General features: G+C 43.4%; 2 protein-coding genes across 3 annotated transcripts; one reads left to right on the forward strand and one right to left on the reverse strand.

Annotated features, from left to right (window-relative positions):
• Positions 1-264: 264 nt before the first annotated feature.
• Positions 265-4,022, reverse strand: foxj1b (forkhead box J1b). 2 transcript variants are annotated; one of them, XM_026177672.2, is made up of 3 exons: positions 3,367-4,022; positions 2,531-3,193; positions 265-1,868 (listed from the first exon to the last, which is right to left on the reverse strand). In XM_026177672.2, exons 2-3 carry the CDS (start codon positions 3,119-3,121, stop codon positions 960-962), a joined length of 1,500 nt encoding a protein of 499 aa, XP_026033457.1. In that variant the 5' UTR covers positions 3,122-3,193; positions 3,367-4,022; the 3' UTR covers positions 265-959. The 2 variants fall into 2 exon arrangements, with proteins under 2 accessions (XP_026033457.1, XP_080161342.1); XM_080305216.1 differs by having other exon boundaries at positions 2,531-4,022.
• A 3,518-nt stretch (positions 4,023-7,540) lies between these two features.
• Positions 7,541-26,429, forward strand: ubald1a (UBA-like domain containing 1a). Its single transcript, XM_026179067.2, has 3 exons — positions 7,541-8,086; positions 8,723-8,782; positions 24,059-26,429. The coding sequence occupies exons 1-3, from the start codon at positions 7,979-7,981 to the stop codon at positions 24,380-24,382; spliced, it is 492 nt and encodes a 163-aa protein (XP_026034852.1). The 5' UTR covers positions 7,541-7,978; the 3' UTR covers positions 24,383-26,429.

Raw genomic sequence — 26,429 nt, forward strand, 5'->3', positions numbered from 1 at the left:
AACATAAGCTGTCTTTCTTTCCTAAGAACTGCTGCCTATCAAAGTGCATAATGTCCCATTTCATGACCCACCAACTGCTCCGGTTTTAGCATTGCAATACATAACTGTAGACAAATGGCAAATGATCTTGCCTAGCTTCATGCTATATACTTATATATCTATATGTATATATAGATATATATATATTAAATTGACTATATAACAGCATCTTAAATGAATGAGTTCTAATCTCTTACAACGATTTTTTTTTTCCTTCTGTCTCCATTTTTGCTCCTTCATCCTACATTATCACACAACATGAACAATTGAGATGAATGGCTGATTTCACTGCATGTTAGTTAAAAAAAGAGTTAATGCTAATGTAGCACAATAGAATCCAGTATGTCAGTCCTGTAGTGACAGTGCTTTCTCAATAAGCTCAGAGGGACGAGAAGCTGCAGTCCGGCCGGGTTCAACGCTCATCCTTGTATTCAACCTCCACCAAATCCAATTTAAAGGGTGAGCATTTGTCTCTTCTTCATTATCCTTCCTCCTTCTATTCCTTCTACGCTGTGATATGAGTACATCTGAAAATTGAATTTGGTACGTAAAAGTCTTTCTGTTCTTTTTGTCAGTTCTCTTATTGTTTGAGTATCAGTGCTCCGTCATGCTGCATGCTGCTCCCTGTAAACTGACAGGGAAGACAATGGAAGTCTATGCCAGGTAATGATCAATAATCATCCAACAAGCTTTAAAGTCTTTTTAAGGGAAGAAAAAGTGACAAATTAAAAATGCAGAGTGCACTGCAGTAGAACTGAGGGATGGGATATGATTGTAAAATGGGGCTGTAGCTCTAACTTTTATCCTTAAAGATAATACAGACCACATGGACCAGCAATCAGAGAGGTCATTGAATGTAAAAAAACAAAACAAAAAACACCAAAATATCAAATAGAAGTCAGTGTGGTTAGGGTCAAAGGTCACAGGTAGCTCTCCACTCGTTCCCATGGCTGCATCTCTGTGAAGAAGCCCTCGCACAGGCTGAAGCCCTGATCCAGAGTCAGCGGAATAGCCTGTGCCTCCTCTTTTATCTCCTCCCATGTTTGCAGCATCGCTTCTTCTGGCTGCTCCGGGAAGAGGATGGAGGGCTCGTCGAAATGCTGCAGCTGCAGCTGATGGTGGTGGTGGTGTTGGTGGTGGCTCTGGAGCAAGCGATCTGGGTCCAGCTGCTGCTGCTGTGGCTGCGGATGTGCGTGAGGCACGTGGAGCTCTCCCATGCTGACCGTACACTCCATGGAAGCAGCGCTTAGGTCCATGTAGCCATAGGATTGGTGATGAAGGTTCATGTGCTGGCTCTGACCCATAACGTCCACTCCTCCACACCATCTCCCCTGCCTGCCCGGCCCAGCGAGCTCCATCTCGCAGCCCAGGGAGCTCAGCGCCGTGTTGATGTCCAGATCTTCGAAGGTGCTGCAGCTACCGCCGAGGACGTCGTCAAACACGGAGGACAGGTCAAAGTCCCCTCTCAGGACGTCTGCCTTGTTGGCCTCTGTGGCTAGCAGAGGGGACTCCGTGGCCCTCATAACCTTACTGTTGCTGTTTTTTGAGGGCAGGTGCTTCCGTTTGCCTCCCGCGCCCTGGTAGGGGCAGCCGTTTTGGCTGGCGTGGTAACTCTGAACTAGTTTGCTCTGCCTGTGGGCACCGCTGTTGGTTCCGCTGCCGCTGCTGTAGTGGTTGGCAGACATCCTCCTGCGCTTGAAGATGCCATTGACAAACATGTCAGCATACTGAGGATCAATCTGCCAGAAGCCTCCCTTTCCTGGCTCGTCCTTCTGTCTGGGGACCTTCTTGAAACACTTGTTGAGGGACAGGTTGTGACGAATCGAGTTCTGTAACACACACACAGGAACACAACGTGATTTAGCGTGGACCCCATCGGCTTTGAGCAAATTTAAGTCAGTCATGCAAAAAAAACTGAACATGCCACTTTGAGAGGGAGATGGGCAGGTGGGTGTTGGGGAGGTGGGGCAGCGGGGGTGGGCATTGTTGTTGTTTGTATGGGGAAGCAAATGTACCTAATGAGGCTTTCTAGTAACAGGCAGCTCTGTGCATTTCAAACATGATCAGCTGTGCTTAGCTGCCATCTCTCTCAGGAGCCCTCATTAACACGCACGCACACACACACACAGATTGGAGTGCTTTCTCCACCCCATCACCGTTCCCTTCAGACAAAAACCCTGCGAAGAGCACTGTCTAGGAGGATGGAAATTTCAGATGGATTAAAAACACTTGTCATGGAACTCATCAAAGGCAGAAATGAGACACTAATCCTGCAAAGAGACAGAGAAGGGGGGTCTGAGGTTTTCAATTATTATAATTTAAGTTCCCCCCACACACACTGATAAAACAAAGGCCTCGTCTGATCTCCTGTGGCCTGAATATGCCGTGTATGGTGGTGACACTGAAGTCAAATTGCTGGCCCTTCTCTCCCTCACTCCACCATTTAGCAGATTCATAAATAATAGAAGAAGAGTTATCCGGTCTCTGTTACCTGCCAGCTGGGCTCCGCGTGTCTGTAGTAGCAGAAATTCTCCGTGATCCAGTTATAAATGGTGGACAGAGTCACTTTGGGCTGCTTGCTGGCCTGCATGGCCATGCAGATGAGAGAGGCGTAGGAATAGGGCGGCTTGACTTTGGGGTTGGTTTTGTAGTCGATCTCCACCGGCGGGCTCGGCTGAATCGGGATCTGCGGGTAGGCGGGCGTGGGGTGCGCGCCGCAGGGAAACCGCGGAGCCGCCGCGGTGGAGTCGCTGCCAGAGGTGACGGGGCTCCCGAGATACAGAGGCATCCCGGTTGCGGCGGTGTCCCCGGCTGGGGGGCTGGAAGGAGAGTCGGTGCCCGGTCCGGGGAAGGCGAGGCGTTTGATGAAGAGGTGCTGCTGCGAGGACGGACACTCGAGTCCCGCGCCGCTGGGACGCTCCGGGTCTGCGCTGAGGATGGAGAAATTCTGGAGCCAGTGGAGGCTGGTGAGGCTGTCGTCAAGGGGGGCAGACTCAGACCCAGAGACGTGATCTTCCGGGTAAGCCGCCAGCCATCTCTCCTTAAACTTGTTGGCGATGTCGGGGCTCGTCAACACCGGCATCCTGGCTTTGTACACGCGGCAGAGGCTGAAGACTGTCAGAGGCTCCTTAAAACTGGCATTTAAAGTTCAGCGCTGTCTCAAGGCGAGAGGAAAAGTAAAGGAAAAGAGCGCAAACACGGTCAGATAAACGGATCAAACCGTGCCTCGCGTAAAGGTGTCGAATGGATAATCAGCAATTAGATATTTGCGAGCATAACACTCAGAATGCGATCAATAAATGTGCTAAAGATGCCCGTTTGACCTACCTGCGATGTAGCCTCGCTGGAGGAGATGCTCCGTGTGTGCACCTGTTGCAGTGAGTCCCTGCCTCTCCTCTCCAAGGACTCAGCGGCGCATCCACTCTCTGCGCAACAAGTGCGGCGGGGAGGGTGGGGGCGAAGAGCATCCAGCAGCTGAGGCAAGCTCACATGGAGGCAAAAAAAAAAAAACATACAGAAGAGAGGCGGCACTTAGGACAGATCCATGCTACCGATTCGACCGCTCGGCACTACTGGAGTGTGGAGGGAGGTCAAAGACGTGAGGAGGTGTAGCGGTTGTGAAATAAGTCTCCGTAAAATCTCCAGGGACTGCTCACTATCCCTTTAAATGCGGTCTCGGGGAGAGATTTCTGATTGGTTGGCTGTATATCATGGCTTCTCGCCTTTACTTCAGGTCTCTCTCTCTCCCTCTCCCTCTAAAGACGTCCCCAGCAATGACTGTCAGAACACGAGTGGGGTTGGTGCACGCAGGCTGCGGTGCAATAAGGTCAGTTTAGTGGTTTCCTGTTTGTCTTTATTCTAGGAAGCAGGCTAAAACTGTGACACCCCCCACCTCCACCTCCTGCGCGCGCCTCACACACAGCATCCCCGCCGGCGCTGAAAGAGGCGCGCCACAGGTCCCGCGCGCAGTTTGCACCTGCAAAGAAAGCAGCAGTTAACTGATAAGCTCAGCTTCACGTAGCTTTTTAAATTACAGCTGATACTGTGGTGCTGTCAAGTTTGAAAAGGACACTGTTTAATCTGGCTTTAACCTGATGTGTGTTACTGGAAATGTTGATATCGATCAACATGTCGAGTAAATACAGAGCAAATATTGCAATACAGATACCGATACTTCTAACCGATGGCAGCTTACCTACGGGAGAGCGGTGCTGCATGACTTGCCAGATGAATCATAATCAGTTTTTCAAATTCTGAGTACATTTTAAGCACCATTAAATGACTGTGAGTTTTACTTTCCACAATAATTTGTTAATACAACAAAACACACCTTTTAGCTCTTCGTGTATTTTGAAACTAGGTTTTTTGGATATCTAAAATGTAAATATAGAAGCAGTTTGGGTCAGCTTCTGTTGTTTAATTGTGATGTGGACTATAAATCAAATAGATATTACAGCATAAAAAGGATCAGACATTTCTCATAGTGCATGTTTGAGGTATACTTTTTCAAACCTTCCCCCAAGAAAAAGAAAAAAATATTTTATTTAACGCAGTTCAGTGGGCTGCATACTGAATTTAGTGGATAGAAACAAGGTATCATGCTAGTATCGATCCAATACCGTGTTAATATCGATACTATTGATATGTGTATCTGTCAACTGCCACTGTTTGTTTTCTGGTGTTCTGCTCAGTGATGCATCACCACAGGTTCAGAGTATTCACTGGACTCTCATCAGACAGAAAAAATGAATGGATGGTTGTTTTTCTGCAGGTTTTGTTTTGCCCTCCAGGGAGTTTAAAATTATTTCTAAAAGGTTCTGCAAAATATGCACAAAATATTTTAATACTTTAATCAAGTGGCAGTATAAACCTAGATCTGTAAAGCCTAAAGTGATATTCATTGATTACTGTATCATTTTATGCATGCATATGTTTAGAGTAAGGTGCATAGAGCTTTCACACACACTGTGAATATTTTAAAATATGTGTGTGTGTGTGTGTGTGCTGTAGTCACATTCTGCGCAGGTTAAAAAACATTAGAGACCAATGTTTTTCAACTGTATGCAGAAGAGCATATTTGAATCATGAGGAAGCACTGCCTCCCCGTGGACCAATTCTGCATTGCACCTACAAACCAAATACAGGTAGAATGAATGGAAGAAAGCAAGCACTGATCACTTTCTGTTGGGGTACACTTTTCTTCCCCTTTTTTATTGTCACAGGCTCACGGAGTATCATGCAAAACTGTTTTGCAAAATGTGTGAAAGACTGGGACAGGGTTGGCAACGTATCTTTCTCTTGAAACATTGGATGCAAGTACCTGGGAATGTGAGGGAAAAAAAACTGTAATTAAACCTTGCATGTTACATCATTAATGGCATATTGCATGATTAATGGTCAACAGAGGCAATTTTACCACTGCTGTGGCCTGCATGCATTAATGATTTTCCTTAAATCCTGGGAATATTTTCAACAGTATGCAGAGCTAGCTAAATCTCTTCCTCCTCCTCCTCTGACTTACTTTAGCAACACATCTGCGTGAAGCTTGAACATTTGGAGTCCAGAGGCCGACAAGAGCTAGCTTTTCATCGCACTGCACCAGCAAGCCCTTCAGGCTCTACAAAGCTTGTAGAGCCTGTGCATGTAGGCCAGGTGTCACATCTCTTCAAGGAAGCCTGATTTCTATAATGTTTCAGGTTTATTTAGGATCTTGACAAAGGGCTTGCTGGTGAGACAGGGAAATGTTTGTACAGCTGTCCTTATTGTTGCCAGGATTCCCACTGTCCCTCAGCAGAACCAAAGCACACATCTCAAGGGCTGAGATGTGTGCTGAGTTCAGTAATTCCCTGAACTGAAGTCCCCCACTTTGACTCAACAACCTAACATTACCAACATTTTGTTTTTAACACTGCAGGTCTTCCTGTATCCTTAAAGAGGACCTGTTGTCCATCTTCTTATGTCCTGTAGTAGTATGGAACATAAGTCTACATATACACATATTAAACATGGCTTAAGCTTTAAATAGTCAGTAATAGTCAGTTTTCTACCCATTTAATCTATGCCATGCTAAAACTTCCAGTTTCAGACAGTGGACAGACAGAAGTGCTGCATCACTGCACTGCCCAGCATAATATAAATAAGGATCATTTTCATGTGTGAATCACACAAACAATCTAAGGATAAAAATATTTAGAAATGATAACAAAGGATCTCAGTACTGTAGCTGTACTTTAACTTCAGTTTCTTTTTTTAAAACTTCCTTTGACCAGAAGGTGTCTCTGTTTCCACTCTTTGCTCCATCAAACAGCCACAGCTGCTACAAACAAATGTTTACAGTTTACATCCATCCATTCGCTTCCGCTTATCGTTTTTCAGGTCCGTGGGGGGCGCTGGAGCCTATGCCAGCTGTCTTAGTGCGAGAGGCAGGGTACACCGTGGACAGGTCGCCAGTCTGTCGCAGCAGGGCTAACACATATACACAGACAACCATATGTACTCACATTCACTCTCTTTGGGCAATTTAGAGTTTCCAATTCTTTGGACTGTGAGAGGAAGCTGGGGAGAGAACATGCAAACTCCACACAGAAAGACCCCGCTTGATGGTGGAATTGAGCTCAGGACCTTCTTACTGTGAGGCACCGTGCTGCCCTTACAGTTTACACTTACCCACAATTCCAAGCGCCGTGTGTGATATCCGAAAGCTTGTTTTACACACAGTCTGCACTAAATCTGATGTTTTAGAAGTATGCTGCCTTTGCACACTCTAATCCGCCCACGTAGTTGCTCATTTATTGCCTTTGACTTAAATGCTGAGCGCAAACCAGACGGGAGTGTTTCCAGTCATTTAATCGGCCCAGTGTAACTACCCTAATAATCTATTGTTTATTCATTGTCACAGAAACCAGGACTCGACTGCGTTCTCACATTATTTCATATTAATTTCATTTGTTTAGAGATTTGAAATTATACCCTCATTATTGTGGTAACGGATATCTACTGAATAACTACATGTGGATTTAAAAAACAAAACAAAACACAGTGTCCTGTTTACTAAAAATAATGAAATGCTACCGATTAACTAACCTGTTGGCAAGTCCTTGGGCAAGTGAAAGGGAAAAAAGGGGAATTTGCCCTGCAACCCATCAATGTAAACAGAGACTGTTATTTCAACAAAGGAGAAATGAGGATGCGAAAGGCTGTAGTACCGCCGCAGTCCGCACTGATACGCTGCGGCACTGATATGACACACACACACACAAACACACAAACGTGAGAGGTAGTTTTGTGAGAAACTGCCCAGAGCAGACACGACGCTATTCACCCACGGCTGTCGACTGTCCCGAATTTAACTCGGAGCGATGTAATTGGCGATGGTGGATTTGTTTACCATATTTGGCGAGGTAGCGACACAGCGAGCCTGGGAATTGGACGAGAGCGGCCGTCATTCACAAAAAGCCTCGCCTTCTGGAACTTTACAAACAAAGCGCGTGCTCACGGGATTTGTAGTCCAAAACAAACCCTTTCTGAGATTCCTGCGGTGTGAGGTTAACCCCCGTTCGCGACGAATTTCGCACTGTGGGTGTGCCGTGTTTTCAAACCTTTTTACAAATGTGAACTGTTTTCGTTTAATGTGCGCGTAGGTGTCAAAATTAACCGGAAGCAGCCGGATAAACACACGCCGAAACGAGACCCTTCCCTTGCGGCATACAAGTCCCACCGGCGGTGCTCTCACGTGATTGGCTGCGTGCTTTTGTCAATCAAGTCTGGTTCCTTCCACTACCGCTCCTACAGTAAATATTTGTGTTTGCTCAACCGGCTGTAATGGTGGACGACTGAGGCAGAGGGAACGGAATACAACTCGAGTGAAGAAAGAGGAAAAAACGGTCGAAAGTCTGCTTCAGAGCCAGCCGCCGCGAGTAGGACACGGGCTTCGTCGAAAATGGATGAACTCAAACATCAAGTCATGATTAACCAGTTCGTCCTGACGGCGGGTTGTGCGGCAGACCAAGCGAAGCAGCTTTTGCAAGCGGCACATTGGCAGTTCGAGGTAAAGGAGTGTGGGGGGGAGCCAGAAAAGAAAATAAAGCTCGAGCGGCTTAACGTTAGCAGCCACACGGCTAATGTTTACGTCTCACCCACTGCTAGCTTTCATTTAAGCGTGTCTGCATACCCTTACCCATATTTATTTTTTAATTTTTTATGTCTTTTAAGCTTTTTAAAACTAAACAAAGCGCTAGTGTTACCCCCTCCCTCTTTTTTAATGTGGCTACTTTCATGCTATAACTTTGGCTGTATTTAAAGTAGAGCTATCTGTGCTTTAGCTGAAGTAAATCCGTTGAGAGTACACAGTAACGCAGTACAGCTATCCAATTAGACCTCACTCTAGATTAAATACTATAATCCGATACATGACAGCAGTGAACAGGCGAGGCTAGAGTACTATTACGCAATAAAGATGACCGCCGTGTTGTATCGACTAGCCTACAAAGGACTACTTTGGTACATTATAGTCTGCGCTCAGTCGGCCATAGATCAAGCTGTACTTTTCTTTTTTCTCTTCACAACACGCTCGTTGTATTGTGTCATAAAAACGCGCATTACAGCAGAAATTGCCCGGTAGCTGTGTTTCTTGCTTCTGGCTGCTGGTTAAAAAATGTCATTTGTTTTCTGTGTTTCGTTTTAGACTGCCCTCAGTGCCTTTTTTCAAGAAACAAATATTCCATATGGCCATCATCATCAAATGGTGAGTGTGAGGAGGATGAAGAGGAGGAGGGGGTTGATGACAATCTAGTTCTTCTAAATACATACCCTTCCTTCTTCTCTTTAGACACAGAATGTTGTTTAGGCTGGTGTCTCTTTAAGGCTACCTGCTCTGCTTGTTTTGGGTGGGATGGGGGCAGGGGAACAGCCCTTATAGGCCTAGAGATATGATGTTGTACTAACAATAACAAAGCACATGTCGGCCATGTTGTGAGCTTCCAGAAATAAACACACTAGCAGGCATGCAGCAGCTACACACACAAAGCAGAAGAGAGAGAGGAAGAGAGATTGTGTGTGTACACAAAGGAGGAAGAATGTTGAATGTTGGATTAAAAAAACACCTCATTTTTCATTGTATTAGCTGGACTGCATAACGGAAGGAAGGGCCTCTGTTTCTGAGTAAGCGAGAAGAGGAAAAAAAAAACCTCTTTCCAGGAAGACAGCTGCCTCTCTCAAATAGACCCTCGTGCTGCTGCTGCATTTGCCGTCAGTAATTCACCCGTTTTTGTCTCATTGCGTTGTAGCTGCTCCCCCCTCCAACACAGTGCACGTTACGGGGGAGACGAATCAGAGCACAGTTAACAGGAAGGCGTTTGTGCTGTAGGAGACTCTGTATACACAGACGCACACACGCACACACACACACACACACACACACACACACACACACACACACACACACACACACACACACAGGGGTTGAATATTATGAAACATGAGCAGTATTTGGGCTCTTTGCAGCAGTGCACTTTGGCAGCACACATGCCTTTGTTTTCAGCTGCAGTGCATGGCAGCTGGAAGAGCCTGACGTAAACGTGAGAGTATTGTTTTTATGTTATTTATTTTGGACAAAATTGTCCGCCATTATGTTTTCGCATTCTCTCAAAGTCATTAAACTGCTGATCGTTTTAGCCTCAAGTATATGGAGGAGGGATAAAAGAAAAAAAGAGGATTTGATATTTTTTTTATTGCATTGTGTTTTAGTGTGCGCTCGTGTGCATTTCTGTGCTTTTGGGTGGTACGTGTTCACATTGATCGCAGTCTTTTTTCTTCTTTTTGTTTTTAAGTAAATCAGCATTTTCGTAAGAGAGCACGACAGGCCTCCTTTATCATCTGATCACTCAATAAGAGCATCTCAGGCTTCCATTTAGCTCATGAAATGTCTCACTTTAATTTGCGAGTAAACACTTTGCCAAGAGCTGCCCTGTGCTGTGTGCCAAACGGGAGCTGAGCATGCTGCAGAGACCGGATGAGGAAAGTCAGAATGCGGCTCACCTGTGTGTCTGTTGTGTTGTTGTTATGGATGTGATCTTGCATAATCACAGGTTCACGTTCCTCTTTTTTTCCTTTTGCATATCTATTTGCGCTCGCACACTTTTTTCATACACAGATTTGTATTTTGTGCATGCACAAGTGTGGGTGTTTTTGTGTGAGTCACAACAGTACTACAGCAGGGCAGCGTGTCCAACCTTGCTGCAGCTTATCGTGCCACAGCGTTCGTTGGTATACACACCTAATCCACTTTGCTCTCACTCCTAACTCCAGCACACACTCTCTCTGCCATGCTGTCTCTCTTCAGCCAGATTTGTGTTTTAAATACGGTCGTTTTTTTTGTGTCGCAATACAAACTGAAGCCTTTAACCCACGCACAGGCATGGGTTTGTTGGCAGCGGAGCAACACTAGGACGCCACATAGATCAGTTGGTTTACAGATGCCATTCGGTGAACTGATTTGTGCCTTTGTGGGTTTTTGTTTGGGGGTTGTTTGTTTGTTTTTTGAGGGGGGTTAAAGTCCCAAAGACAATGTGTGAGCCAGAGTAAGGTTTGGCGAATCATGTTCCTATCTAAATTTGGCGTCCTGAAATTGAAATCACCTCAAGTTCAAAAGTGCTGTTGTTTAAGAACATGTGTATTATCTCTAAACAAAGTGCTGGCCGATAAGGATTTATAAGCTAGCTTGAGCCTGATTTTTGTTTATCTGCGCTTTGGTAATGAATCATTTGTGCCTTCTGTCAGAGGGTTATAGCCCATATCAAATAGTGGGGTTACTGGGTCCACTCACCAGTACAATCTTATGTAATGCTGTGAATGCTGGAGGAGTTGGCTAAAGCTCTTGTCATTATAATTTTCTTTTACTGACTCACAGGAGGGCCTGGGTGTTGGTGTATCATGTTAAAGAGCTGCAATTTCTGCACAGACATGCATTTACCTCCTGTTTGTTTCTACATACGTTGCTGCATGACTCACAGAGTACACAACCACATGTGGATGCTATCTGCACCAGATTGTCCATTCATTTTTGTGTTTTTGAATGAAGTCATCAAAGCTTGCACCTACTTCACATGGCCTAATCACAGCCTAATCTGCTCTGTTTTGTGTAACCTCCTCCCAGTCTACTCCCAGATTTCTCCTCCAAGCGCACACACACTGTACATACAAACACTGCAACCACATTACATTCCTGCAGGATGCAATGCTTGCACTAACCCAAAATGGACCCTTTCACATTGACCGTAGCAACTGCTCCTGGTGCTCAGTGTGCACGGCTCACTATGTTGGCTTTTTTACAGATCCAACACACAACAGTTCTAGAAATGATTCTGTATTTCCTGTTTTATAACCATCCTCTTTTCAGCAGCCCTACAACAACATATCGTTTCGTTTCATTCACACTTGGAACGTGTGTTTTCTGGGTTGTACGTCTGTTGCTGCGGGCTGTTTTGATGCTAATTCCTCATATCAAATATTATGCAAATTCTGTAGCACCTCTGCCCGTTTCATATGTATTTAAGAGCCGTTCTGAGCTTATTTTTCCAGGGATTTTATAAAAATTAATTGAAGGTTTAAAATTTTGAGCTATTTCTCATTTACTGTATCGTTTGTCCTGTTAAAAATCTGCCACATCAGCGGTCAGTAAATCCTCACCCTTTTCATTGTCTTGTCTCATGACTGTAATTAACAGAAAATGATTAGTCATTTGTTTGAAAAAAACAAAACAAATGATTTCATGGGAAAAATGTACACGAGCAAGTCTGCGAAAACCTCATCATCAATTCAGTCATCATGTTTTCTGATTATTGTTGTCTAGACGGTGTAACTCCCCGTCTCCATGTGGTTCTTTGTGTGTCTTTGTAGGGCAAACACTGATGCTGTGTGTTCACACTAGTATCACTGTTTTCCATGATTAATATTTCTCAATGTAGGGCATGCACAAACACACATACAGCCACAATAAAGTGAATGAATACTCATGTGACCACAGATGAGGAAGTAGCCCAACAGGATGACTTCCACATGTGACCCCCATCATGTGACTAAGCCCAGCGCAAACTAACTAAGCCACAGAGCCTGGTTTATATGAGTATGTTTTTTGTCACTCACTGCTGTTAAAGGAAGTCTACTGAGGTCCTATTGAATGAAGTCAGGGCTGTGGTGTTAAAAACCATGTTGGCTTAGTAGGTCAGGATTAAAAAAAAAAAAAAAGGTCCTCAGGAAATATTTCACCCTCCCTTTTCCCCTTTGAACACATCTAAAGTCACGTCCTTTGTGACTGTCCCCTGTTCATGTCCTGTGGATCGGGCCTTGTCTCTTTCCGATTGTTTCTGAGTGTAATGGTTAAATACAAACAAAGTAACCTTCAAAACATGATTTTAAAGGCCTTTGAATAATTCTGCTCCTAAGACCAACTCATCCTGGCTTACATACTGGCAACACGATGCAGTCCAAAACAATGTGCTATATAGTTTGAATGATCACATTTTTATTGTTGCCTTTTGTTGCAAGCATCACGCGTGAGGTGGATGGAACCGATTTTATGAAGGGCAACGTTCAGCGCAGACTGGCTGCGTGCAGTGATGTAGAAAAACAGTCTAGAGCACTGCTGGGCAGTGATAAAAGTAGGTGTGAGGTTGTTTAAAGGCTGTTTCCCAGCAATATGAACACTCAGCAGGAGAAAAGAGGAAGGTTCTGTGTGTGATTGTGTGTTTGAGGTGGGGTTTTTTTTTTTTGTAACTACAAACAGTGGGTTTTCGGTGTCTGGGTGTGGCTTTAAAAACAAGATTTTTTTCGAAATCCCAACTTTTCCTCATCCATGTAAGAGCTAATTCCTGAGAAGTGTGCGGTGTGCTCATGCAGAAGAGCAGAGGTATAATTACCTCCATAAATCACTGTGTGACAACATGGACGACTGTCTGCTCCCATTTCTCTCCCTCTCAGTATCTCAACCTGTATCCGCTCATCAGGAAAGGCTAACCAAAGTTAATCAAGGATGCTTGGACTGTCTCTTTAATGCCAGTGAGGAATGAATGAAAACGAGCAACGCTGGGTGTTTAGCTTTGGGCTGAAATGAGGAAATGGCATGGCAATGCCAGGTATTTGGGTGGAAGATACAATAACAGAGTTAACACAAAGCTGCTTTGTGTCTCCGTCACAATCAAAACAGAGTGTCCTCTGTCCTGTTACAGACATTACTTACAGAAGTGCATTAATTTTAAATCCAGTTTGTTTTCTCACAGCGTTTTGTGATGTCATGTGTTCATGCTATGTAATCCCATGGGTGTGCATGCATCAGTGTCTCAGATTGCAGAGTTAATCGTGTCTAGATCTGCTAATGTTGTGTGTGTGTGTGTGTGTGTGTGTGTGTGTGTGTGTGTGTGTGTGTGTGTGTGTGTGTGTGTGTGTGTGTCTCACATAGCCATGCCAAGCACCTAACCACATCAGAAGAGGCTTGGCCTGTGCTCTGCATGCTCCAGCATGTTGCCCTGCATGTTTCCAGGAGAACAACTTCCCAGAACCCTTACCACACACACAGACCCACAAACACACACAGAAAGACATGCATGCAGCTACACACACCCAAAGACACAGGAACTTTGGCTCAAGGGACTCAGGGAATGGGAATCCATGTGGGATGGTTGTGAGGACCAGATGTGTTTATGAGCGGTCGAGTTAGATTGGGTTTCACTGTTTCTAAGAGTCACAGGGTACACACACACACACACACAAGTTAGGCATATGGCTCAGAAAACACAAGCAGCACATAGCACCCTTGTGTGTTGAATGAAGGCAGTGTTGCCACATTGTGTCTGCCCTGTTTTGCTCAGGTGGCTGCAGCACTGCAATCAGGCTGCGGTCAGCTGATTCTCAGCCATGTATCGCTGGTACTTAGTCCTGCTATTCCAGCGGGGTTCTTTCCGGGCCATATCCATCCCTTTCCTGCTTTCCCGACTCACATTCCTGACCTTGAACTCATCACCAGTCTCTGATCTCTTTTGCTAGCTAGCAGTCTTGGATTTAATTGAAAAGTTAACAAATTTTGATGATACTTGATTTGCAATAATTTAATGCATTAATTTTTTTGGTAGTATTGTGAACAGGAATTTTGGATGGAAGATACACTTTGTGTTTTGTATGGAGCCAACACTTTGAACATTTGAACATTGAGCATTTTTTTTGTGTCTTAATATGTACAAAGGCTTTTAACTTCAGCATACTGATGTCTTTTTTACACTTGTAGTTGGCGTTATTGGTTTGCATCAATACTGATAACAAAGATCTGACATGTGTGTTTTTGAGGTAAAACAAAAGCTAATTGTGATGTATCTGAGTATGCACAGCTTTAAGAAGGGTGTCTTTTAGGCAGGCTGAATCCGAGTGCACCTGTGATTGGTTCTCTGTCACGATGACCTTTGGCCTAATTGTTTCCTTGCCAAACTCCTTTTTCTAGATATGAGTTCCACTGAACACCTATTGTTAGCCTGTTGTAAGGGGCACAGTGTGTGCAGCTGGTCACACTCCCAGTTCTCCCGTATTTGTATTTCTGTTGCTGTTATCTGACTTTCATTGCTTCTCACTTCTTTGTTTCTCTTTCTCATTCTCCTTCCTTATTTAACAGCGTCATAACACATGCACACCAAAACAGAACATCCGAGCTAATGATCAACGGAATTTCTCTGGAGCACATTCCAGACAGAGCTCTGTGCGAGTGTGTGTACAGTATTAGCTCACATGCATATGTTCAAAGAGTCAGCGGGACTCAGCTGCTAGAAACTGAGGGGAGGCGATGGTCACTTGAAACGTTCAGCGGCACCTGTTTTGCTTCCTTTATTTAGTTCAGCAAAAAAAACGGCCAGATCTGACGTCCAGCTACTCCCAGAAACCCCAACTGTCACCTCATTGTTGGTAAGCTGTGCGCTGGGATGATAAAAACAGAGAGAAGCTGCCTCGCCTGGTTTAGTTTACTGCGATAGTGTCGATAGGATGTCAGACCTCGAATACTAAAAGAATCTACAGTTTCTTTGAGTTAGCAAATGGATGAATGGAAATCCAGTTGTTTGGAGTTTCTCCACTAGGTGCAAGCGATACCTGAACTTTGAGAAGCATTTGTAGGAGTATTATAAATGTGTCAGGTGTGACAAGCAAACAGTTTTTGTGCTATCCTTGGTTTCATAAAGACTATTGTGTCTAAATGGTCACATCCTCTGTTTAAACAGGCAGCCTGCATGTTTGTTAAATAGCAGTTTTAATCACACGGCTTTTCAATTAACATAAAATCCTCATTAGCATTTCTACAAACATGAACAAAGCAGCTATTTTATATTTACTGATTTAGCATCAGAACCAGAAGAAGCTGATTTTAAAATGAAATGCCCGTTTATTCATTTTTCTTCTTCATAATAACGGCACTGGGACCTAACTACTGAGCTGCAGCTTCAAAACAAAAAACAGTAATGGCTCACACATAAGAACACTCCCTATTTAAACATTTAAAAGGCAGGCAGGCAGAATCATGTACTCTTAATGCAGCAATGGGCTATTCAGCGTTTTCTGCTTTTTTCTGTCTGCCCTCCTTTCCATTTTGTTTCAGCTTTGTCTTGCCAGAGCTCCTCCTGCTGCCATTAGCCTTTTAGCCATTTCTTCCTCTCTATAATTTCTCTTCAAGATTTATGTTGATCCATCTGTTTGTGTTTATGGTTTGCAATGTCAAATTACAAGTAAATCTGGTGTCGAACATCAGTAATTAAATGAACTTAAAAACAGTGATTTTATTTTTTTTTTAATTTTTGCTGTTGTTGTTTTTTGTTTTAAATTGGGCATACTTTTGTTAAACTGTCGTCATGTTGAGGTTACCCCGTGTTTTAAAAGCATGCTATAGTCAACACTAATTCCAGCTCCCAGTCTCCACACTCTGCCAGCAGTTTAATAAATTAAGGAGGCATTTCATGTCATGTTGTTGTTCTTGGCTTTCAAGTTATAAATACTTCATGTCAGAGATTAATATCCATCCTCTTTTGCAGTAGTGTGCGCGGTCTCTCACAGTGCTGCAGTGTTCCTCACGAACGGACACAGATCTGTGTAGTTTAAAGCGGCATTTTTTCCCTTACAAGTCCAAACAAACACAATACAATTAAAGCGAATGTTTCACAAAGCATACACACTTCTCCAAACTTGTGTAATGTAAATAAACCTAAGACTAGTCCTGACCTGGTGTTGCTGGGAATCGCACATCTTCCCACACATCCAGCGCCTTAGAGCACTCATGCACATCCTGCTGTTTTCTTTTCTGCAGATCCAGAAGAGCACATTTAAGATCTGTAACTGGAAGCTGTGAAACAGTTGAATTAAGGCTAAGCACCTTTTTTATAATGGCATTGTTTGAAGACAAACAGCCAAACCCATGGACCCTGAATAAGATGCTCCTAAACATGAGTCTGATAGGAGCATGCAGGAATAGCCTGTCGTAAGGAAAGGAATGCCAAAATGATCCAAGGAATCCTACACAAGTGTTTGGGATCATTTGTAAAGGAAGTTAAATTTAGCGTACCTTTGTCTCAATGTTTGTAGATATATTTTGACTCGGTGTTTCCTAAGGATTAGCTGCTATTACAGTACAGTATGCAGACATGCATGTGTGCATTATTAAATGAATTGACAAGCAATACAGTTTAAGGTGCTCCTCTGCAAGTTTAAGCCAAAAAACTTGGTGACAGCTAAATTACACTTTAGTGGAGTCAGCTGTCTCTCCATTGAGTTTCTCAGCATGCAGATGAACTCCACCATCTTAGACTGTAGCTGGAGATGGAAGTCCTTGTGCTGTTTTCCTTGGTGCAGCCACACGTGAACCAGCGCTACACCGCCTTTCAGCTCAGTGTGGCTTGCAAAAAGAGACTCGCTGGAGATCGAGTCTCCAGTCTACCCTAGTGCCCCCTCCCACTCCCAGGAGCCATTACAAGTAGATGTCTGAATCACTTAATTTGACTTCTTTTCATGCTACAAAGGAGCAGTGACTCCACTTCAAGCTAACTCCAACTGTCTGAGCTTCTCACCCTTTCAGAGGGTACAGTTTAGGCTGTGCCATAGGAATCAATCCACTTCACTGCCCTCATTAAGATACTGTTGTCAGCTTTCAAAATAGCCCTCAGACTTGACGTGATATAACATTTTTTGACTATGAAACTGAACACTTGCTGTAAATATTAATGTGCAACAGATACATTCATAAATCCTAATTATCTAAAAATGTAAGAAGTTATCTGAAACAAAAAGCTGATTTTAAAAATTCATTTTTGGACGTGATGCACTCAGAAGTAATTTGTTTTTAGGTTAGAACTGTGCGTTCACATATATATGGCAAAGAGGATTTGAGCAGAGAGGATTTGCACGTCAGCTCTCACTATTCGTGTGTCTCTCAGATCTCACAGCTGAGTTTGATGCGAGGGCTGACATAGAATGCGTGAAGTGTATCCAACAGGTCGTAGACAGAAGGGAGACGGGAAGAAGGAAGTGAGAGAAAAAGAGGTGAGAGAAAACGGATATGTCATAGACTTGCACTAATATTCACTTCAGTGGAAAACCATGGAGAAAAAGAAACTAGGATTACATGTCATGTGTTGCTGTCGGGCGGTGTGTTTGCGCAGGCTTTAATTTGGTTTCTTCCATGTTTAGATGTCTCTGTACGTGTATGTTCATGTTTGAAGGAAATAGACGAGTATTATTTGCTGTACATGAATATGAGACATTGTCTCATCAAAGGAGTGTTTGTTTGCCTCGGTTAGATTAATGGAAACAAACGGATGACGTTTCATCCGTTGCAGAATTTGGCTTAAAATCAGTCGGCTGGGCGGAAAAATCCAGAGAGGCTGAAAAGGGGCTGTGCGTGTGTGTATGTGTGTAAGTGTAAAAGGTTAATGTTACATGGAGGTGGTCGGTTAGGGTCGCCACTTGCAAAATGTAACCAGACCTTGAGCACAGCTTTGAAAGAGGATAAGCATGTCCTAGCTTTCAGCCTGCCTGCATGGCACTCAGACACACGCACACACTTGATATTTCTGAGGAATGTCTTTGGTTAGACTGGAAATAACTTCAGCTCATCTGTGTTTGTGGACACACACATGCACAAAATGAGGAGGTTTACGTAGCTCCAGCGCAGGCTCAGCCCAGGCGTCTTTCGAGCGGTCGCTGCCAGTAAGCCATACGTTTCTCCTCAAACGGTCTTGAAGAGAGCGAGAGTGGACGAGGCCGGGCTGCTGTGACCACAGAGTCTGCCTCAGTCCCGTCCCATCAACGGGAGATCTGTACTGCTTCCTCATAACAACCGTCCCCATGGCAACCTCTTTCTGTTGGCTCTGTTTTGAACACAAACTGCTTCTCGCTGTCTGTTATTCCTCCCCGTCTCTCCATCTGTATATCTGCTACCAATAGCCAGACCTCTGTGCTGTAGCACTTCTTATGCTGCTACTTTCACTTAAACACACAGTCTGCTGTCTTGAAGGTTGTCGCTTTAATGCAGCAGTAACATGTGCTTCTGTTTCGAAACATTGGCTGTCTGAACAGATTCGACTTGCAGGAATATAAGCTAGTATTTTACTCTTTTTATTTTGGGTTACTGATTTTTTTCCCCCCTAGCTTCTTAACCCATTCAAGTAGTTTCACTTATCTTAGCAAGTTTACCTCATAGAACTAAGTTAAGTATCTCATATTCTTAGATATCTAACAAGTATTACTATCCCTAACTGAGCCATTCGAATACTCGAATGATTCCCATCCTACTTTACTTAAATGCGCATGACACAACTGCAAACCTCCCATGCAGACACATTTTATGTCAACATGTGTGTGTGACAACACGCACCCCCTGTGCGGTCTCACTTAAATGTTAAATTGTTGTACAATGACTGTTGCCTGAAAAGCACAAGAGCAACTGTGCAAGCTGTTTGCACATGTGCAAGCAGCTCCTTCACAAAGAAAAGACACTTTCGGCCGCTCCCTTATTTTCCAAGGGGTTAGCGCAAGAAATGATCCACACATTTGATTTGGCACTGGATGCCCTTTATGATGGAACGCTCCTGTTTATCCGGGCTTGGAACCAGCATTGGGATTACGCTGGGTTGTGTTTCGTCACAGTTTCAAACCAGGGATTTTTTTTTCCTTTTTAATATCAGGTGACTGTGTTAACCTGTGCAGTTATACTTGCATCTCATCTTAATTAATTTTCATTTTAATAATCACCAAGAAATGCAAAGAAATGCATAAAATTATAATTATAAAATTATAATATTTTATTTACCATTACCTTATTATCTGCCACCTTTGCTGTTGTGGAACTTACCAAGAGATTTCATTCATCCATAGATAGGGGTTGTTTTTTAGTTTAGTTTTTTTGTCTCTCTAACAAGAGAAAAACAGTTATTTGATTCAGTTTAGTTTTGTTTATATACTGCCAAACCGCAACAACAATCACCTATCACAAGGTATTTAAGTTTGTAAGTTAAGACACTACAATAACACAGAGAAAATCCAACAATCAGATGACTCCATTGCATTTGGCAACAGTGAGAAGGAAAAAATTCCATTTAATGGGATCTCTGCAGATGTATGTCATATGAGCCACAGGTCAAAAGGCCTAAAAGGTTGTATAGATTAGTTTATAACCATATTCATGGAAATCAGAGGTGTATGGATTTTTTTAGTTACATTTATTCACCTTTTGTTGCATTTTTAACTTAGCATATGCTTACTGTGTGCGCCCGTTGCTTGTTCAAGGACCAGCTGGATTTGAACCCTGGCCTAAAGACTCCGGTCTCTGCAGGTCTTGCAGTGTTAGTCTGTCCTTGAGTTAATCTGCTACTTAATACACATGAAGAGAAAACACACATTAATCTGTTGCCTCAGTACGCTTCACCCGAGCCATGCCTTTAATCTCTGTAGGATGTGTGAGAGTTTACCTCTGCAGGTGGCAGGTCTGATGTTTTCTTTTTTCTCCCCACTCTAATGCTCTACACATAAAGCATACCACTTGTTGTCTGGAGACAAAACAAAGCCTAGCTGTGCTAATATCATATGGTATATCCCAAATTTGGTATGGAAGACTTCTGTGTGTGTATATAGATGGGTGATTGTGTGTTCCACTGTAGCAGTAGTGACACTGACAGCTTTTGTAAGTGTGAAGGTGTTTAATAATCCATCAGATCCAAACTGAGACATCCTGGCAGAGAAGACAGCTGCTGTGATTTTGAAGCAGATCCCCATGCCTGTGGGTCGATATCGTCTATGTCCAAGGTCTCCTGCAAGGACGACGCGCGATGTTTGAGGCTTTCTGTTTATAGCTGGTGAAATGTATTGTCGCATTGCTAACTGCAGGTGTATATTTGTACCTGCTTATGTGTGTGTTTATGGATGAGTGAGTCAGTTGCAATGGTCTCAGCAGACAAGCGCAAAGGTCACGTGTCAGCATTTTAATCCTCATTTTTCATTCCTGAGAAGAAGGAAAAGGAGGCATTGTTTTTTACCTGAGTTCACACGCTCACCGTGAGGCTTAAGAAATCCCGGTAGCACAGGAAGGATCGCAGAGGTCACTTCAGCATTCCAGGGTGTCTTTTTACTGCAGGAAGCGGCCTCGGAGACATGAGCCAGCGTTTCCTGTCGGCACAGTGGACGCACTCACCTTTCATAGCGGTTTGCCTCTCAGAGAACCTCATGCTCAGGTTGGCCCGTCCCGGCCTGGAACCTGCACATTCACAGGACTAACCTGCAAGCTACAGCACTTTTAGGGGGCAAGGTGGTTTGATTACAGTCCCAAGGGGAATAATGGTGTTCCTGTCACTGTTTTCTTTTACTTTTCCCTATGATGGCTGTTTGTGTGCCAAGACTATGTGTCACAGTCTGCACATCCTGGGTGGTGGAGCTCAGGGCTGATTAGATACCACAAGCTGCCCTGAGTTCTGGTCATCAGCAAGGAAAACATTTTTTTCCCACCTTTGTCTTGTTAGCATTTTTGTTTTGTCTGATATCCATGTGTCACTGCAGCTGTTATTCCTCATAGCTGATTCATGGAGCCTGTGACTCTACATTCTGGGAAACTTCTAAAACAACTTCCAGTTAAATATGAAAGAGCCAAAAATGTTGGATATTTTGTTTGTAAGTGTTAAGGGGGGGAAAAGGCTTGGAGGATGATTATGGGAAAACTGGAAGTTTGTATTCAAAGTTCCAGTAACACCATGAAGAATGAAAAAGGGAACGAAAGATGTTTTTATAAAGCTGGTTAATTTGAAGAGTGGTCAGTTCCTAGCATATATCAAACAGTAATTTTCCTCGAGATGCCCATCCCAGCTCAGTCATACTTAAATAAATCCGGTGTTATATAACGCCGCTCCTCTGTGTTGCCAAGCTGTTTTCTTCCATTGTTCAGGCACGATGATTTAGGGTTATTTAGTCAAGCAGATGCTCGCCCTGCCCTCCCAGCCCTGGCTCTTATTTTTAGGTGGCGACGCTCCTGCCTAAACAGGGCTCCACCTCTGCTTCTCCCGAGGAACAGTAGGTTGTTGTTTTTCCGGTCATAAACTGAGGCTGGGACAGTGAGTAGGAAGCAGGTCATGAAGCAGTACGCGAGAAGCTGCGTTAGCGAGGATGATAAAGGCTTTCTATTTTTGATCTGCCAAACATGTTGTTTACATGGCCTGGTAACTGCAAGCTGGTTGGCACATGGGTGTAGTGTGTGTGAGTGTGCGCACACTCTGGGTGGCCACTGAAACAGCTCTTGTGTCACTAAAACAATAACAGTGCTGACACAGAGGAGGGTCAGAGCTCAGGAGTATAATAAAGTCAGGTAGACTGTGTGTGTCTTTTATATAAAGGTATATTGTAGCAAACAGTTTTTATTAGCACCTGTAAATGCTTTTACAGGTTCAAGTGGGGTATTTAAGTAAAGCTTTTAAGACATTAACAATAACTAAAAAAAGACCCCATCTCCTAGTTATATGCATGCTGATTACTGTGAGCCAAAAGCTCAGGTCTGCTCTAAGCTCTGACTTTTTTCCCACCTGTTGAGTCTGTGTGACATCAGATAGAGAAGATATTCTTAAAATGGTCTTCTCAGGCACACAGTCTGATCACAGTAACCCCTCTAATCTACTGTTTAAACCAGGGGTCCCCAATCCCAGTCCACGAGGGCCGGTGTCCCTGCTGGTTTTAGATCTCACCTGGGTCAACACACCTGAATCATATGAGTAGTTCATTACCAGGCCTCTGGAGAACTTCAAGACATGTTGAGAAGGTAATTTATCCATTCAAGGACACATCTAAAACCTGCAGGGACACCGGCCCTCGTGGACTGGGATCGGGGACCCCTGGTTTAAACCTGTAGTTTGTGAGGGGCAACCTATCAGAAGCAAGTTGCCATAAAGGGAAATGGAGATTGTTCTTTTCAGACAGCGGAAGAACTGAAAGGCCTGTACTGGGGCCTGGTATAAGATGAATAACGATAATTTTGAACTGTGAATCATGAAGTAATAAACACACAGAGTTCAAAATGAGAACATCATGTGCACTTGTATGCTTTTTTTGTATGCGTCCACAAAGCAAGATCAGCAACCTAACCAAGTTTATTTGGTCTGCTAAATCAAATTGGAGGCCCTTCTAGAGATGAAACAGGAAGTGGACCTAAACAGCAGGCCGTTATGTTATCATTAGGACCCTCGGCAGGAAGCAGCGAGTGGCTGGGATTCCCCCTAAATTCCCTTTCAGTTATGTAAAACAGTCTGCCTCTCTTGGAGGAATAACTGCCTTTAAGTGCTGTTAAAGGCCACTTCTTATGTACATTTATGGAATAGGGCTTATTTTTATTATTTTTTTTAAACTATAACTGGCATGTGCAGCTACATTTTTCTGCACCACAGCTGCACTGGTGTACAGCGAACTGGGTACACGAGTTCAGTTATAATATGAAAGGGAAAGCCTCTCTCTGGTCCTCCTTTGGCAGAGTTTTGTAGAAGAAATCATTAGACACTTGTGGAAACACTGGAAGTAGTGTTAATACTAAAGCACAAGTTATAGTGTCACAACTCAAATTGTGTCACTCTCTCAGCAGACTAAACTGCAGTTTGTTTGTTGTTTTTGTTCTTTACTATATTCAGTCATTAAGTGTAGAACATTAGAAAGTAGTGATGTTGTGTTTCAAAGAAGAGAAGCACAGATTTACACGTGAGAGGTTGGAGTGGTGCTTTCTCTGGCTGTTGCCTTGAAATAATCAAAACTGTTAACTAACAGTATTACAATAATATATTATCTGCTGTTTAACTGAATGATTTATTACCTTTTGAGGTCTGCTACTAATGCCAGGACAGTTTGTCCTTGCTTGCAGTTGGTTATACGTTATACAGTTATTATACAGTTTTGCAGTGTGACAGGGTGATAAAGCAATGTTGAAATTCTCCTGCAATTCAGTTACTGATGCACTGGAACCCAATTTGAAAAATCATAAAACCTGAAGGCACAATGTGACTTTACTGATGACTTCTGTTTTTTGTTTTTTGTGTGTGTGACACCTATCAAATGAATGCCACGTTTACTGATTTGCAGTAAATACAGAGGAACTGAGAGCTGGGAAATAAGTGACTGCACAAGAAATAAATGGAGATATTAAAGTTCAGTAACAGTGAAAATTCACATATAAACTGACACCACAGTGCAGAGACTACATATATCATTCCTGCTTTAGCCTTTTAGTGATAATGTCAGTTCCACAAATAACATGATGTCTCACAGGTTATTGTATTGCAGTGCAGTGTGATTGTTATTTTATTTTTTTTTCTGACGTGTTACCCCTTATAAATAAAATTCGTTTGCTGCCCCACCCCCCATCCAGTTGGTTTCTGCCTGAAATGTCATTTATTAATAAACCACAACAGCTCTGTGAGGATGTGTGTACTCCTGTTTTGGACTCCTGCATTGATTGTTGTTGTGTTTTTTCCCTCTTCATCCTCAGATGTGCACCCCAGCCAACACACCAGCGACGCCCCCCAACTTCCCTGACGCGTTGACTATGTTCTCCCGGCTGAAGGCCTCCGAGAGCTTCAACAGCGGCAGTGGCGGAAGCCCCATGGCCGCCGCCATGGCCACCTCACCTCCACCCCACCAGGTTGGCGGCTGGGGGGTCTCATCAAATGTACCTAATGTGCCGCAGCCTCCACAGGGACTCTGGACTCAGGGGCAGCCCCCCACACAGCCCTGCCCAGCCTGGCCGACGGGAGTGAACCCGCATACGGGCGCAGAGCAGAAGGCTAGTGTAGCAATGGAGGCAGAGAGATGAAGGCCGCATGGGACTGAAGAGCCCCCCCCCCCCCCCACACTCCCATGTTGGAGAGGGGAGGGAAACGGGAAATGAATGTGGGAAGGGGGGGAGGGGGGTAAATGGCTAGAAGTGGGTTTGGGATTTCCCCCCACCTCCCAAAAAACAAAACAAAACAAAAAAAACTGATGATATTGAAAGAGACAGATTCTACGCAAACCAAGAAAAACTCAACGTGGACAATTTGAAGAGGAGAAAACCAATGCAAACGTCAATACAGAAAAAAAAGAATAAAAAAAAGATACGCACACATAGTAATAAGAGAGCAACTGAGATCTTTGTTAGTTTTTCCTAAGTAAATGCATAGATAAAAGAAATATTATTGAACTAAAAAATGAGAAATGGAAAAAAAAAAAAATCGTCACGCCCAAGGAATCTATGTGCAGTTCAAGGACATTCGAGGCAGCAAACATCAGTTTTTCATTTAGTTTCTTCTTCTTTTTTTTATCTTTTCTGCCGGTGTTTTTCAGCCACTGGTGTTTGTGTTTCCGCAACAGTCTTTGCTGCATGAGGAGACGGGACGTGCGATGCAGTTGTTTTTTTTAGTTTTTTTTAGATTGACTCAGAAACCATCACGCACTTGAGTGTGAGCGTGGACGCATGTGAGCAGATGTTCAGTTTGTAATCAGAAATGTACACACACACACACTTTAGGCTTTTAGAGGAAACACCTCCATACTATCATCCCCATCGTGAAGGTGGGACTTCTCTTACCTCACCTGGTGGTCACCTGACTTCTTTCAGCCAATCAGGGATTCTTCTTAAACCAACTGTTGCCACCGCTGCCGCAGGACATGTTTTTAAAAGGTTTTCTTCTTAAAGGCAGCAGCCGCTCTGGTTTATGCTCACTGATCCTCGCTACAATGGCTTTTCCAGACACAGATTTAAGACCTGGACTCAGACGCCCAACTGTCCACTGTATACATTTGTTTTGTTTTGGGGTTTTTCCCTTTTTTTTCCTGGAGATTCTGGTTAGTACAAAAGGAAAAAAAAATCATGGTTTAATATCGTTTCTAATGCTGATTGTTATGTTTTGTTAATGGGTAAAGGGAGAGGTGGCTTCAGAAATGGGTGGGATTTCAGGTAGATTTTTCTTTTTTGGGGGAGGGTGGTTGAATCAAATGCAGCTAAAATGGCTACAGATTTAAAACAAACACACACACATGACTACTCCATCTTTGTAAACCGAATTGCCACTTTGCATGATGTGTTCATAATGTGTAACATCTTTTGTAGCAAACATACATGAGGTCGAGACATGTTTCGGGGAGAGGGGTGGACGGAAAGGTGACGGTGGGATTCCCAAAGGTAACTGAAATGCAATAGATGTCTTGCTGTAAAGGCAGAATTGGACAAAGGTCTTAGATGCGAGGAGGAAAACGAAATGGGTGTGAGACAGCGTCAGGAAGCCCACCACGGGCAATATGGGGACACTACAGACTACTTTGAGATATACAGTATATATAAATATATATACATACCCTCAGATACTGTACTGTGGAGGGGTTTTTACAATATTTAGGTTTCTAGTTTTGACCAGTTTCGGTCCATTGATACTGCTGAGGGGGACACTTCAGGGATGACCCTGATATACGGCAATATTTTAAATGCAGGGTCTGCCCCTTTTTCTTTTTTTTTCGGATTATTTTTTACATTCATTAAAGATAAGTAAGAAGAAATATTTTGAATAGCTGAGGGACTTGTGTTTTTAAAGGCTTAAAAAAACTCATTTGGAAAATAATGGCTATAATAATGAAAAAAAGTAACCAACTTCCATTTTTTTTTCGTAGACTAAACCAATTTTTAAGTTCATCCTTTCTCCATGCTTCATACTTTATTTGGTAATATCAGAGCGTTTCTGGGTGGGCCTGTTCCTAAATGGTTTCTCATGTATGTTCCCCCCTGCCCCTTGTATGACTGTATGAGACCATTCCCACAATATTTGTGGACTACCTGATAATTAACTTATCATTTTTGTGAACCTAAATAAATATTGTATGTCAACCTA

This window comes from Astatotilapia calliptera, chromosome 8 (assembly GCF_964374335.1).
Source record: "Astatotilapia calliptera chromosome 8, fAstCal68.1, whole genome shotgun sequence".
Lineage (NCBI taxonomy): Eukaryota > Metazoa > Chordata > Actinopteri > Cichliformes > Cichlidae > Astatotilapia > Astatotilapia calliptera.